General features: G+C 37.6%; 3 protein-coding genes across 5 annotated transcripts; 1 reads left to right on the top strand and 2 right to left on the bottom strand.

The window, feature by feature from the left end:
* Positions 1-63: 63 nt before the first annotated feature.
* LOC111597165 (structural maintenance of chromosomes protein 6) lies at positions 64-4,750 on the bottom strand. 2 transcript variants are annotated; one of them, XM_023311724.2, is made up of 14 exons: positions 4,677-4,750; positions 4,256-4,464; positions 3,981-4,200; positions 3,583-3,856; positions 3,397-3,523; positions 3,249-3,326; positions 3,018-3,190; positions 2,559-2,956; positions 2,088-2,487; positions 1,566-2,028; positions 891-1,502; positions 607-825; positions 408-538; positions 64-328 (listed from the first exon to the last, which is right to left on the bottom strand). In XM_023311724.2, exons 2-14 carry the CDS (start codon positions 4,451-4,453, stop codon positions 307-309), a joined length of 3,315 nt encoding a protein of 1,104 aa, XP_023167492.2. In that variant the 5' UTR covers positions 4,454-4,464; positions 4,677-4,750; the 3' UTR covers positions 64-306. The 2 variants fall into 2 exon arrangements, with proteins under 2 accessions (XP_023167492.2, XP_023167491.2); XM_023311723.2 differs by having other exon boundaries at positions 65-328; positions 4,630-4,746.
* Positions 4,751-5,130: 380 nt separating this feature from the next.
* On the bottom strand, positions 5,131-8,473 carry LOC111597176 (NFX1-type zinc finger-containing protein 1-like). The gene is made up of 7 exons (XM_023311738.2): positions 8,307-8,473; positions 7,485-8,226; positions 7,273-7,434; positions 6,961-7,209; positions 6,051-6,885; positions 5,487-5,989; positions 5,131-5,427 (listed from the first exon to the last, which is right to left on the bottom strand). Exons 2-7 carry the CDS (start codon positions 8,181-8,183, stop codon positions 5,131-5,133), a joined length of 2,745 nt encoding a protein of 914 aa, XP_023167506.2. The 5' UTR covers positions 8,184-8,226; positions 8,307-8,473.
* A 44-nt stretch (positions 8,474-8,517) lies between these two features.
* Positions 8,518-11,806, top strand: LOC111597177 (NFX1-type zinc finger-containing protein 1). Of its 2 annotated transcripts, none has more exons than XM_030224920.1 (5): positions 8,518-8,947; positions 9,005-9,990; positions 10,048-10,215; positions 10,272-11,261; positions 11,322-11,805. In XM_030224920.1, the coding sequence occupies exons 1-5, from the start codon at positions 8,818-8,820 to the stop codon at positions 11,754-11,756; spliced, it is 2,709 nt and encodes a 902-aa protein (XP_030080780.1). In that variant the 5' UTR covers positions 8,518-8,817; the 3' UTR covers positions 11,757-11,805. The 2 variants fall into 2 exon arrangements, with proteins under 2 accessions (XP_030080780.1, XP_030080781.1); XM_030224921.1 differs by having other exon boundaries at positions 8,826-8,947; positions 9,022-9,990; positions 11,322-11,806.
* Positions 11,807-12,845: the final 1,039 nt, after the last annotated feature.

Below are 12,845 nucleotides of genomic sequence, written 5' to 3'. Positions count from 1 at the left end.
ACAAAGAGTAATATTATTAATAAATAAAAATTACTAAAATACCACTTACAATAAAACATTTCTTTCATGCAGCTTGAACGTGACAATTTTGCGCTACCACATCAGCCAACTCAGAGTTGCCACACCAGTTTATTTTTATGTCTTAAAATATATTCAAAAACTGTTTAAATGAAAAACTACATATTTCAACTTATACTATAAACTACAAATCCCATGAAATTAAATAAATATTATATGAGTACGTTTTTTCGTCAATTAGTAAGAGCAGTCGTCCAGCAACCAATGTTTGGAAAAAGGAGCCCTATATTACCGATCTGGTGTTTCCAATCTGAAAAAAATGGTAAATCAGGAATTATATTGGAGTAACAAGTTAAGTAAACGAAAACTTCAAATATAAATATACTTACTTGTGTACTGTAATAAGGTGGTTTGCATCAACTTTCGTATCTTGTGGAGTTAAGAAACAATACTGTCTGTTAGGAAAATCCATTCCCTCTTGAATCAGCAATTTTGTAATAAAAGTTCTATTCACTTCATCCTACAAATATACAAAACATAAATAATATAATCATGGGACAATTTGATTAAAATATGCTTGATACCTACAGTAAAAACATCGTATTCATCGAGGAAGTAAAATGGATGTGAGGATGTGCTCCATAGTCCTTTCAGTAAAGACACCGTGGTAAATGACCTTTCCCCGCCGGACAAGCTTCTCATATTTGAAGTCCTATTACCACTCGGTGGGTAAACACTGATCTGCAATGTCTTATCTCTATGATTGGGTTCCAGATTGCCTTCAAATTGACGACAGACTAGTGCTTGCTGCATATCAAAAAATATTATAAAGTTGTACATTTAATCCACAAGGCGTATTTAAAGATATTTACCTTGAAGTGAAACTCTACCATGGTGAAGAAATGATAACGTGAACGCTGAAATCGTTGTGCTCTAGAATGATATTCAATGCGTAACTTCTCTACGACACATAAAATATTGTCCAAAATATCCGATTCTGTTTTTAGAATATCACGCAATTTGGATAATTTTTGCTCCACTTCTTCACCATTCAATTTCATCGATTCGTAATGTTTTATTTTTGCTTTATAACGACTAATTTTATCACGGATTTTTTCTTCCGACTTATTTGTTTCAATAAAGTCACCGACTTTCTGTGCTTCCTGGCGCGCCACTTCTAATTCAGCTTCCTTCTCTTTTTTATCTTTTTGCGTTGTTTTAAGTAGCTCGTTAGTTTGTTTTAAGCGTCGTTGGTTTTCCTCAAAATGACGATCCAAGTCTCTAACTCTCCTTTGTAATTCCTGCGATTTCACGTCAATTTCGCCAATTTTTGTATTAAGACTGTCGAGAATACTTTGTTCTTTTTTAGCGTTTTCGTTAACTTGAGTGTTACGCTCGTTTATATCCCGAAGTTGATTTTCTAAGATATTACGCTCTTCGTTAAGTTTTTCTATTTTCTCACGGCTGGTCGTTAAATGAGTTTCCTAAATTGATTACGAAAAACATTATGATCGATTTAAATTAAAGACAATTTCGCATCAACTTACTAGAACGTCAAAAGCAGGGAATTCCCGATATTCAAAGTTCTCTATATCTATAATTTTTTTCATCGCTTTTGTGTTTTCAGTGTGATATGCATTAATCATAGCGCTTTTCGCGCTTATCTCCTGTGCGTCACTGTCCAACTTTTGCTTTGCCATAGCACACTGTGGCTGTAGATTCGCAGCACGCTCCTGCAGACTATTTTGCTCTGTCTTCAGCTGCCGAATGCGATCATCGACATTTACCTGAATAAATCTGGCAGGTGTTATTTGAATGGAGTACATGGCATAGTTGGGGGATGGAGAATATTCAAGCCCCAAGTTTGGAACTAATATGCGAGTCAAATTAGGTGGCACGTTTTCCAAATTCGATGTCAGAGATTCGGCTGTCTCTTTAGATTCTGTCAGCAACACCGTCTCAATGCGTATCGTATCAATAAGATAGTTCATTACGACAGGATCGTCACATCTATCAGTAATAAGAGATAAATTTAGTAAAGATATCTGTTTGAAATCGTAAAAACTTACCTAATTTCATCCATCAACACGGTCGTATTTGAAGATCTACATTGCACTTTATACTTGGAGACATTATAAACCCGACTTGTAAAGGCACTGGTAACAATGGTTGGCATATTGCCACCTGCATACGTTTTTTGGAGCAGAGCTCTAAGGGACATTCTCTCCTTGTCTGTGCTAACTATATACGAGCGCAGGCAATGTGATAATTGATTCTCTATTAGATCCCTATACTTTGGATTAGGTACTGTTATGTACATGCCAATCGGTCCACGCGGCATTAGGTTCGCTTTGCTGCCACTGTATTGAGCACGCAACGTATTCGCCACTTCCATTGCGTGCTCGCCATAAACTGACATTTTGTTTGATTTGTTCCGCAATAGAGACTCCATTTCCCATTGCAGGCTTTCTAAAATAATTATTAAAAAATGTTAAATTAGAAAAAGCAAATAAGGATTCGCATAACGATATTTTACGTACGCTCAACTTTATGCAATTTGCTTAATTCACTCTTTGCAGACTCCAAGCTTTCTTTTGTTGCTGGTAAGCGGTTTCTCAATTCGGTTTGTTCATCCCTGAGCCTAGCAATAAGTTCATTACTCTGCGTCACCTTCTCTTTAAGACTCGCGAGTGCTGCAGCATTCTCTTCCCGAAGCCTTTTGACTTCTGAATAGTCTGCATGGTAGTTATTCATATGCTTTTGACAGCCCTCATAGTTTGTTTGCTCCTCCCTCAAACGTTTCTCTACATTCTTAATGCTTGCCTTAAAGGAGCTGGCTTTATAAAGACAGTCTTGAGCAGTTCGCTTAGCTGCTCTAAGCGTAGCCTCCTGTGCCTGATAATTTTCCATAATTCGCTGCTTGGTTTGCTCAAGTTCTCTAAAAGCAGATTTTATAATATATAAATATTATGTAAAATTAAGCGAATTTGAAGACTTACTGAAGAGCATGAGCGATCCCTTCTTGTGTGCTGTTCTTCTGGGTGGTTTTTTGTGACAGATCAACATTCTTCTTCTCAATTATTTTAAGGGTTTGTTCAATTTTAGTGAGATCGTCCTGGATCTGAGTTACTTTTAACCAAGCCAGCATTGCTGTAGCCTCTTTCAATTGAATCTATATTGGTGAAAATGAAACTTTACGTTTTGCGCAAAACAAAATATTGTACTTCTACCTTAAGTGCCTCTTCATTTTTAATGATTGCCAACTTTTCCTCTTCTTCGTGGCATAAATTTTTCAATTTTTGCATTTTCTAAATATTGTCAAAAGAAAATTATTTTATTAAGAATTAAATTTAATTATCCTTGACATTGCGTTTTTACCATTTTAAGCAGCTTTACATCGTAATTTATATGTTCTCGATGTTCGTGACATTGAGTTAAGCTATTCGCGCATAAATCCAGCTGCGTTGCCTTCATGAACAATTTGTAATTCGATGCGGGCTCTAGACTGTTGTGTTTTGAAATGTATCATTATGTTTGAAGAAGACTTATTAATTATAAACTCACTCTTTGAGAAATTCACGCGATGCTTCCTGATTGAGCACAAAGATCGGATTCTCAACACTTATGCCGAAGTAAAGAATCAGCCGCCGTATCTCATCTAGTTTTCTGGATACTGTTCTGTTATGAGAGTCTTTTATCTCATATGTCGAAGATGATTGACGAATTTGCCGTACGATCGTGATGTGTGGGCCATAAATGTCGAACTTAAATGGTCGATGTCCCATATTGGATAGTGTAAGCTCAATGGATGCATTTGTCTGTCCATTTTTTATTAGCTCTGAAACAAGATAATTTTAAGTTTATCAAGAGTGCTATACAATATCTATTGAAACTTTTAAAATGTGTCTAGTTCTATTAGTTTACGAGACAACAGATGCTTGATCACATTAAGCTCAACGTACTCTGTATGCTGCTTGCGCGACTTGTGTTGCGTGCACTGCCGGCCAATCCTAGGGCAAGAGCTGCGATCACTGCGCTTTTGCCGCTGCCATTGCTGCCAACAAGAAAATTAATATTTGGTCCAAACTCAATGTACAAATGGGAATGGCACATAAAATTTATTAGACGTATAGAAATAATCTTTCCACAACTTTTAAATGCACTCCGAGGCGTCACTCCGTACTATAAAAACATTTAATTAATTGAATTTTTATATGAATATAACATATGCATTTACCGCAGGATGTTCCCAGGAAGAATTTGCATTAGTTGTTTGCTTGCGAACCACTCGAGATGTAGATGAGTCCATGAGCATTTCATCGTCGTCATTGTTTGCTGTGCGCCGCTTTGCTTTCTTTTTCTTTGGTGGCGAAGTTGAACCGTCACTCTCTGATCCTGAGGACAAACTTTTATTCCGAACTCTAGTGCGACGCATCTTTGGTTTGCCTACAGGTTTTTTTTGAAAGAAATTTGCGTGAATCAGTTTGAGTTAGCATTCGTTTGTTTATAAGCGGCAGCCACATAATTTGCGCGGGAATTTTTGATTATTTCGTTCTTTTGGGCACATTTAGTTGTATTTATACACATATCTTATATCTTCATTAAACTTACGCTATATTACGATAACTTAGAAATCGGCATAAGCTATGCACACTGACCGCGTTATTTTTATAATTTAATACGCATTTCACCAAACGCCGCCACAAAGATTGCAAAATGTTTACAAGCTGGGTGTGACCAGAGTACATAATGATGATAATACTGAAATTAGCAAAGCAAATGCGTCCTAGGTCTTTATTAAGCACAAATCACTTAAGTTTATAAAGAATAACGGCTTTATCATATATATCTTTCCTTAAATCTTAATTTTTACACTTTATTTTAAAATTTATTTGTAATATATTATCATAAACTATTAAGGATTATGGAAGATTTCTCTGTTCAACAACGAAACTTGATTTCAGGTAAATACAATGCAAACAGAACTTTTGTTAGTAACGGAAATATATATATTTATATATATATATATTTATACACATATATATATATATATATATATATATATATATTTAATAAATGTATTCAATTTACATTAGTACAAAAACAACACTTTCACTTAATGGTTTTATAGGGAAACTCCCCGCCAATTGCATTTTGCAGATTTAACTTGTTATGTATATCACGCCATGTAGATGATTTCTGTGCCAAAATCTTCATATTTCCAATTATATACAAGCCATAGCGGGCACGGGACATAGCTACACAAATTCGATTCTGGTCAGACAAGAAGCCTATATTTCCATGTGTATTACTGCGCACCAACGAGAGTACAATTATATCTGCCTCCAGTCCTTGGAAACTATCCACAGTAGTAACGAAAACGTCTTTTAAATTTGTTTTCTTTGATAACTGCAAGGAAATTTGGGTTTACGTTAATAGCTTACCGATATATTTTTAGCAAGTCTTACTTTCTTTTTGATTGACTCGACCTGCATGGTGTAGGGTGTGAGCACAACAACTTCCGTGTTCTTGTAGCCGCTCACCTCGACCAAATGATGCACAATTTCAGCCACTTTTTTCGTCTCATAGCCATTGCATAAAAAACCATCATGCACTTGGGTCTCAAGCTCTTGATGTTGAAGGAAATATAGATTCAACCACATATTGCGAACAGAGGGAAAATCATACACCGAATCATGACTCAAAAGCTTTTGATATATTAGAGGACAGAGCAATTCGGCAAATGTATTACGCATACGATATTGAATATTCAAGACATTCACATCGAAATTCGAGCGTATCAAACGCTCAAATAATGAATGAGATACAGTTGATTGCTTCAGTCCTTTTATATAGCTTGTATATGGCTTTAGCTGCATGTGATCACCAATCATAATCACATGCTCGGTGTAGGGTGTTAAACAGGGCAATGTGTGAGCCTCTAGAATCTCCGCAGCTTCCTCAAATATAACTGAAATAGAGCAGAAATAACAAATCTTGTTCATTACATACATCATTCATTATTCGCTTACCGATGCGAGTTTTCAAAAACCGAAAGACAAAATTCATGCGCGCAGCACATGTCGTAGTCATGGCCAGGACATTCTTTTTAATAATCAAATAATGCTGGAATATCATTCGTATACAGTTGAGCTTCTCCTGTGCATTCCAAACCAAGCGCTGTGTAGCCAATATTTCCGGATAGGCCTTATCGGTATCATTAAAGGTAGCATAGAGTGTCTGTAGGCGCTTGAAATGTTCTTTAATCTCCAGATTTACCATCCAGTATAGTCGCTTTAGCCTTGGATTGATCAACTGCATGTTGGTATCGGCACGGGAATTAAATTTGGCGATTTCCGGCAGCCGAGATTGGCAACCAAAGCGGACAATGCTGCTGGTGAACGAGCTAAGCTTCAGCAAAAACTTATCCAGTGAATCGTTTGTGTATGTAACCACAACAATGGGCGCGCAGAATTTAGCATGCTCCAAGAAGGTCTTTATCAGCTGCAACGATAAATGTGTCTTGCCCGTACCGGGTGGACCTTGGATTAGATTAAAATTCGTATTCAGAACACGTTGAAAGGCCTCGTGCTGGGACAGATTAAGCGGCATTTTGCGTAATTTGTTCACAAACTTTTGACTCTCGTAGACTTTTGGTGGTTGTGTGTGATTCAAATATGCTGGTGATTTAGTTCTTGTCAGACCGTGCACTATATAATCAGACATAGGGAAGTTTATAACATTGCTGTTGGTCAAATATCTATAGGCCTTCTGATACGGCTCAAAGTAGACGGGTGTTTCGAACATGATCAACGATTTGCCATAAATGTTGCCAATGTTAAACTGATGCACTATAGTGATAGCAATCTGAAAGATATATAGCATACATAGCCAACATATAATATAAAAGTTTTCTAGTTGCATTTGTCGTTAAGTACTCACGTAGCCTCGACGAATCTGTTTCACATCAGTACCGACTACAGTTGCCAGTATAAGATTATCAAAATCGTAGCTGGTTGTAAAGCAAAAAAGAGACCCAGTCTTAATCTTTAACAGAGCCTCCTCTAAAGATTTCTCGCACTGAACAGTCTGATCAGATGTGCTATTACGCTGCGCTGCTAAGACATCAACAAATAGGAGCTTGCTGCTATGAGCATTCGGAAAATGCATATTCAGCTTAATTTGAACCTCCTGGAAGGCGATTTGTAGCGGCATTACATTCTGAAGACTGCGCTTACGATGAATCAGCCGTACCAATTCACGAAGCGGAAGTAAAAACTGCTGGCGAAGAAACAAACGTTGGCTGTTTATGTACTGAGTCGAACTAATGTAGCTCATCGATAGTTTCGCTGCATGAAGGCAGGTGTCGCCATTCTCCTTCAGCCACGATTTAAGCTCTTCCAAGCTCGGGTATATCTAAAAGATAAGATAGATTAGATATTGTTTAATATGCAAGCAAAACTTACCTCGGCTGCAGGATTTGGCTTTAATAATGCATCCACATCAACACTAAACAGACAATGAAGCTGTCGTAGAAACTCTCGGCATATCGGACGCTCCTCTATGATTGGATTATTATTGTTTTTTAAGTTAGTCCAAATTTTAAATAAAATGTCCATGCCGTTCTCATCCAAAACGCCAGCCCTTTGAGCCTGCAGCAAAAGTGTTTGCATATGGCTGATAATGCTGTCCACACGATTCATATCAGTCCACATAGTACGAAAGCTTTTAGTACACAATTTACGCACCAATTCTTCGTAGTGGACTATGAGTGGAGTGCAAGCAGCAAATTTATAAAGCATTTCAGTGTGAAAGCCAGGCAATTCGAGTTCGCACAATGTAACCAAAATGCGAGTATAAATTAATACGCGATCGATATTATCGTTAGGCCCTATTTGATCGATAAAGAAGTTTGGCTCAATTTCAGTGGCCAAGTAAAGAAACATGCCCAAGGGCTGCAGATTAAGGATCTCCTGAAGACCCTCGGTTGGAATTTTGGATGGCACTACCGTTTTTGCATGATGCCAATAATTATAATAACGCCTGTGTCCCTGCACCTGATGTCGATCGTTGGCATTCTTGCGCGTTAGACTGCGCAATATTTTTTCTTTATCTGCCTGAAACCATTCCCAGCAGTCGTAATCTTCGCCAAAAAGCTCAACCATCGTGATCGCTTAAATTCCGGTTTTCCCCTTTAAACAAATTAGTCTATTGGAAGTATAATGGATAATATAAAAGTATAAATAATTTGTTATATTTGCAGCGAAAAAATATGTGTTCTGACTTACAAACTTGACACTTGCTCTTCTTTATTATTAACTTAACAGTTATTGTATTATAAGAAATCTTTTAATATTAAAACTTGTCAAATCTATAAATACCGCGCACACATTGATCGCAGCAAACAGTTTTTAGTGTGACCAATACTATAAAAACGAATATAGAACAAAGTTGATTTTACCTATGCCAATTCGGTGATATATTATATTTGTAAGCACACGAATCACAATATGCAAAGTTTACTAAATTACTTTATTTCTTCGACTGAGTGAAAGTTCATAAACTGCTATTAAATTAAATGCAGCGGTGCTTTGACAACTTCGGTAGAAAAGTAAATTTTCAAAAGTAGTTATCGCATTCATGAACTACTTTAAAAATTATTGTTATCAATATCGTGATCGAAATATGGCACTTCGCTATTATCTAAAGGAAACGATAGGCAACTCTAAAACTGCATGCGAAAGCCGGTATTCCCATTAAATTTGTGGAACTGGAAGCACGTACACAATAAATTCTGCAATGTCTGGCTCCGATGACGATTGGTTTAGCAAGGACGAGGATGAGCTAGTTCAAAATCTAAACCAAAGGATAAAGCAACAAGTTGACAATGAGACACACGAAGAGCGCATTGACTTTTGCAGCAGACCTGGTAAACAAATAAATAGATTAATTTAATTTTATAATATATAATATACATTTTAAATAGATAATTATGTCCAGCAGCTTAGTTTGGAAGAAACTAAAGATGCTAAGAGTCCAGCTCGTTTTACCACTGTTGAGTTTGCTAAGGCACTGAAAATGACGGCACTCGAAATGTTTCTCTATTTTATGTCCGAGAACCGTGATCTCTTCAAGGATCAGATAATGCCCAATGACTCTCACAAACGGGTTCTTCAGTATGTGCAAATACTGACGAGACTCTGTCAACTGGAAATGGGCGGTTTTGATGAACAGCTCCTTTCTGGTTTTGCCAGGCAATCAGTGCTGTTCGACCACATGAAGCGCTTTGCTCTGAAAGTCTTTAAACCACGTTCTAAAGATAGTTTAGATGACGAAAGTCAAGTGCTGTTGTGTGGCATAAAAAATTTGCTAATTCGCGCTCACAAGATGGGCAAACTACAAAAATCTGGATACGAGCTAATCGAGCATTTTAAAAAGCTAATCGCCCTTTGTCACACGCCTCAACTATTGGAGCATCCGTTGTGTGTGGGTTTCGCCAAGGAATTGGAAGTCCTGCCCAACGTTTCACATGTGAAAAACGAAATATATCCCAAACTAGATCAATTACTACGAACTGATGCCGTCGGTACTGAAGCAAATATTGCGCCTGCACTCGACTCTGCCGACGTTGCTCGCTATATAGATTGCCAACGGCAACTGCTTTGCGAGGACTTTACGCAACCACTGCGTGAATACGTTCAGCATCTTCGTTCCAAAAGTAACATCGATGAATTGGTGGCGGAACAACTACTTTTCCCGCATACACAGCTAATGTTGAATCCAGAATTTGCCGAAGCACAGCAACATAGTCTAATTTTCATGCAATTAATGTCACCTCGACAAGAGGAAATTAAATATCTAAAGAATGTTAAGGGGGGAGCTTTGCTGTGCTTCACCACCAGTTATGATTTCGATAATCTTATTTTGGCCACTGTTTCATATACTAGCCGCCTAATGTTAAATCAAGGCTATGTAAGTTTGTTTTAATAACCCTTTACTGACCGACTTATTAACTGAAATATGTTTTAGCTAAATGTGGAGGTTGTCAAGCAGTACAATATTGGTAATATCTATGGCAAACCATTAATCATGTTCGAGACGCCGGTGTTCTTTGAGCCTTATTTGCGAGTCCATAACTATCTAAGTACCTGCAGCGCGGACAATTTTCCTATGCGACGCTACATTGTCGAGGGCCAAGTGAGAGCGGTACTATAAGTTTGATTATGGAATAATTAATTGTTACAATTTCGCAGGTTGATATACGGCCGCCAGCTTATATCCGTCCAGACTTCCAGCCGCCTCTGCAGACGAAACTGAATGAGTCACAGCGAGCGGCTTTTGGTGCTGCTCTTCTCAACGAATTCTGTCTTATACAAGGACCACCGGGCACTGGCAAAACACATTTATCCGTTGAGCTGGTCAATACGCTCTTGCAGAATGCCAATCGCCTTAAATCGGGGCCCATTATTGTGCTGACGTACTCAAACGACTCGCTGGATAAGTTCCTGCTGAAGGCCGCCCAGTACACGGACAGCATTGTACGTTTTGGGAATCAGTCGCGTTTGCCAGAAATCGAGAAATATAATGTGCGCGGACTAACCGATGATCAGCTGGTGCCGCCGCGCCTCAAACGGGTATGGTGGTTGGCCAAGTGCGAGTTTAAGGAACAGTTTGAGCAACTGCAGACTCTGCATGCCGATTTTGATGGCACCGATCCAGCCTATTTGCTAATACAGTCCAAGCTAGAGCAATTGCAGGTGGTTGGTGAAAAAATTAACACGCTGCGCGCAATATTTCATTTCTATCAGGCACGCGATAAGGCTCTGCTAGCAATGACGACATCGTGTGCTGCCCGCCTCAACTTTTTGTTCCGTCTGCTTGAAAGCAAGTGTGTCATCTTTGAGGAGGCCGCCGAGATAGCTGAACCGCATGTCCTAGCTTGCCTAACGCCTTACACGGAGCACGTTGTACTGATTGGCGATCACAAGCAGCTCCAGCCACATACAGGCAATTATACGCAGCAGGGACTGCAAGTGTCGCTCTTCGAGCGCTTAATCACACATAATTTTCCGGCAAGTGTGCTCAATGTGCAGTATCGTATGCGTAGCTGCATTGCTGAGCTCCTGGTACCCATATTCTATGATAAACTAATCAGCGATGATTCGGTAAACGCCTACGGCAATGTGACAAAAATGGCAAGCAACATGTACTTTGTCAATCACACCCATCCCGAGGAGCAGATGGTATGAAATACTTTATTGATTATTTACCTTGTTTGCTATTGATATTCTTATAATTTATAGGTGGACATGTCTTTTATAAACAAACACGAAGCTGAAGAGTTGATGAATCTATTGAAACACTTGAGATATGACCCCAGCAAAGTTGTGATACTATCGCCCTACAATGCCCAAATTGAATATATTAAATCGCTCCTAAACAGAAAGAAGCTATACAAGTACTTGGTTACAAGTGTGGATAGCTACCAGGGCCTTGAAGCTAACATTATTCTATTGTCGCTGGTGCGCAGCAATCCGGCCGGACAGATTGGATTTCTCCGATTGCCGAATCGCGTTTGTGTGGCCCTGTCGCGTGCTCGTTTGGCGCTCTACATGATTGGGAACATGGATACGCTGCAGCATGGCAATCCCAAACTTTGGGGAGCAATCAATGCAAAGCTGCGCGCAGCAAATGCTATTGGCCCTGCCTTTCCATATTCCACAGAAAGCGTGGCTTAGACAATATATTGTGACAACGGCTAAACGCTGCTCGCATTATTCTATTCTTGCATTTTATAAATAAAATATATTTGTTATTTTAGTTGTTTTATGTTTGCTTTTTAATCTAATTGCAGTTTCTTTTTCAATGATTTTAATTTTCTAATCAAAGTTTGCCGCAAGACGAATGAAATTGATGAATTTGATTTTCTGTCATTAGTTATACACTTAATATTCACTATATTGAACCTGTTGTTGCTGTCAAACCGATTTTTTCTTTCGTTTCTTGTTGTCATTTTTGTATCTTAACGCACGTTTTGTTATTGTTGCTATTGCTACAATTTAAGTGGTACTTTTGAAAAATTGTACGTATGCTGCCCGTTTGTTTTTTCTTTGTCTTTGATTATACGATATTATACTGCGTGTTAACAATATTTAGAATTTGTTGCTGCTCTCATATAGATTGTATATACATAATGCATATATACATATATATATATATATATATATATATATATATATATATATATTGATATATATATATATATATTCTTTTGTTGTCCTGTCAACTCTTTATGTACTATATATTCTTATTGTAATTTCTTAGTTTAGTTCAAAATTGCAGACTTCGTATCTGAAGTGGCGGCCACTATTAGATATAGTATGTAGGTATATATATATGCATAAATCTGAATGTACATCATGTTTCGAGAACGCAGCTCTCTACAACTATGTATGTATTCGTTCAACGTTTCTATGATTATATATATATATATATGTTTGTATGTATACATAGTTTATATAATCATTTATGTGGCCCAGTTATTGTTTGCGAATTAAGGCAATTTTGAAAATTATCATCAATTGTATTTTTGAATCGGCTTTTTTCTTGTTACTTTGTTTTTTTTTTTGTTTTTGCTTAATTTTTACAAAATAGTTTCTTTTCTTTTGCATTTTTTACTTATAGTTAGCTTATTTTGTTTTGTTTTGCGATTTTGTGTCTATTATGTATGCATGTGTGTGTGTATGTATATGTATGTCTGCGAGTCAGCTTATGAAATATACTACATTTTGTTTTACAAGAACGTAATTTAATTATGTGTATTTATA

This window comes from Drosophila hydei, unplaced genomic scaffold (assembly GCF_003285905.1).
Source record: "Drosophila hydei strain 15085-1641.00,03,60 unplaced genomic scaffold, DhydRS2 tig00008121-arrow-pilon, whole genome shotgun sequence".
In the NCBI taxonomy this organism is placed as follows: domain Eukaryota; kingdom Metazoa; phylum Arthropoda; class Insecta; order Diptera; family Drosophilidae; genus Drosophila; species Drosophila hydei.
Note: the sequence above shows the minus strand (reverse complement) of the source record. Positions and strands in the feature narration are given on the sequence as shown.

Excerpts from the sequence above, each read along its gene's own strand:
- LOC111597165 (XM_023311724.2), bottom strand. The coding sequence starts at position 4,453 with ATGCGTCGCACTAGAGTTCGGAATAAAAGTTTGTCCTCAGGATCAGAG. Across the intron at positions 3,327-3,396 it reads ATGTAAAGCTGCTTAAAATG|AAAATGCAAAAATTGAAAAA; the intron begins GTAAAAACGCAA and ends GACAATATTTAG. Across the intron at positions 826-890 it reads TGGTAGAGTTTCACTTCAAG|CAAGCACTAGTCTGTCGTCA; the intron begins GTAAATATCTTT and ends TTTGATATGCAG.
- LOC111597177 (XM_030224920.1), top strand. The coding sequence starts at position 8,818 with ATGTCTGGCTCCGATGACGATTGGTTTAGCAAGGACGAGGATGAGCTA. Across the intron at positions 9,991-10,047 it reads TAATGTTAAATCAAGGCTAT|CTAAATGTGGAGGTTGTCAA; the intron begins GTAAGTTTGTTT and ends AATATGTTTTAG. Across the intron at positions 11,262-11,321 it reads CCCATCCCGAGGAGCAGATG|GTGGACATGTCTTTTATAAA; the intron begins GTATGAAATACT and ends TATAATTTATAG.
- LOC111597176 (XM_023311738.2), bottom strand. The coding sequence starts at position 8,183 with ATGGTTGAGCTTTTTGGCGAAGATTACGACTGCTGGGAATGGTTTCAG. Across the intron at positions 7,210-7,272 it reads TACTTCCGCTTCGTGAATTG|GAGGTTCAAATTAAGCTGAA; the intron begins GTACGGCTGATT and ends ATCGCCTTCCAG. Across the intron at positions 5,428-5,486 it reads TCGAGTCAATCAAAAAGAAA|TTATCAAAGAAAACAAATTT; the intron begins GTAAGACTTGCT and ends ATTTCCTTGCAG.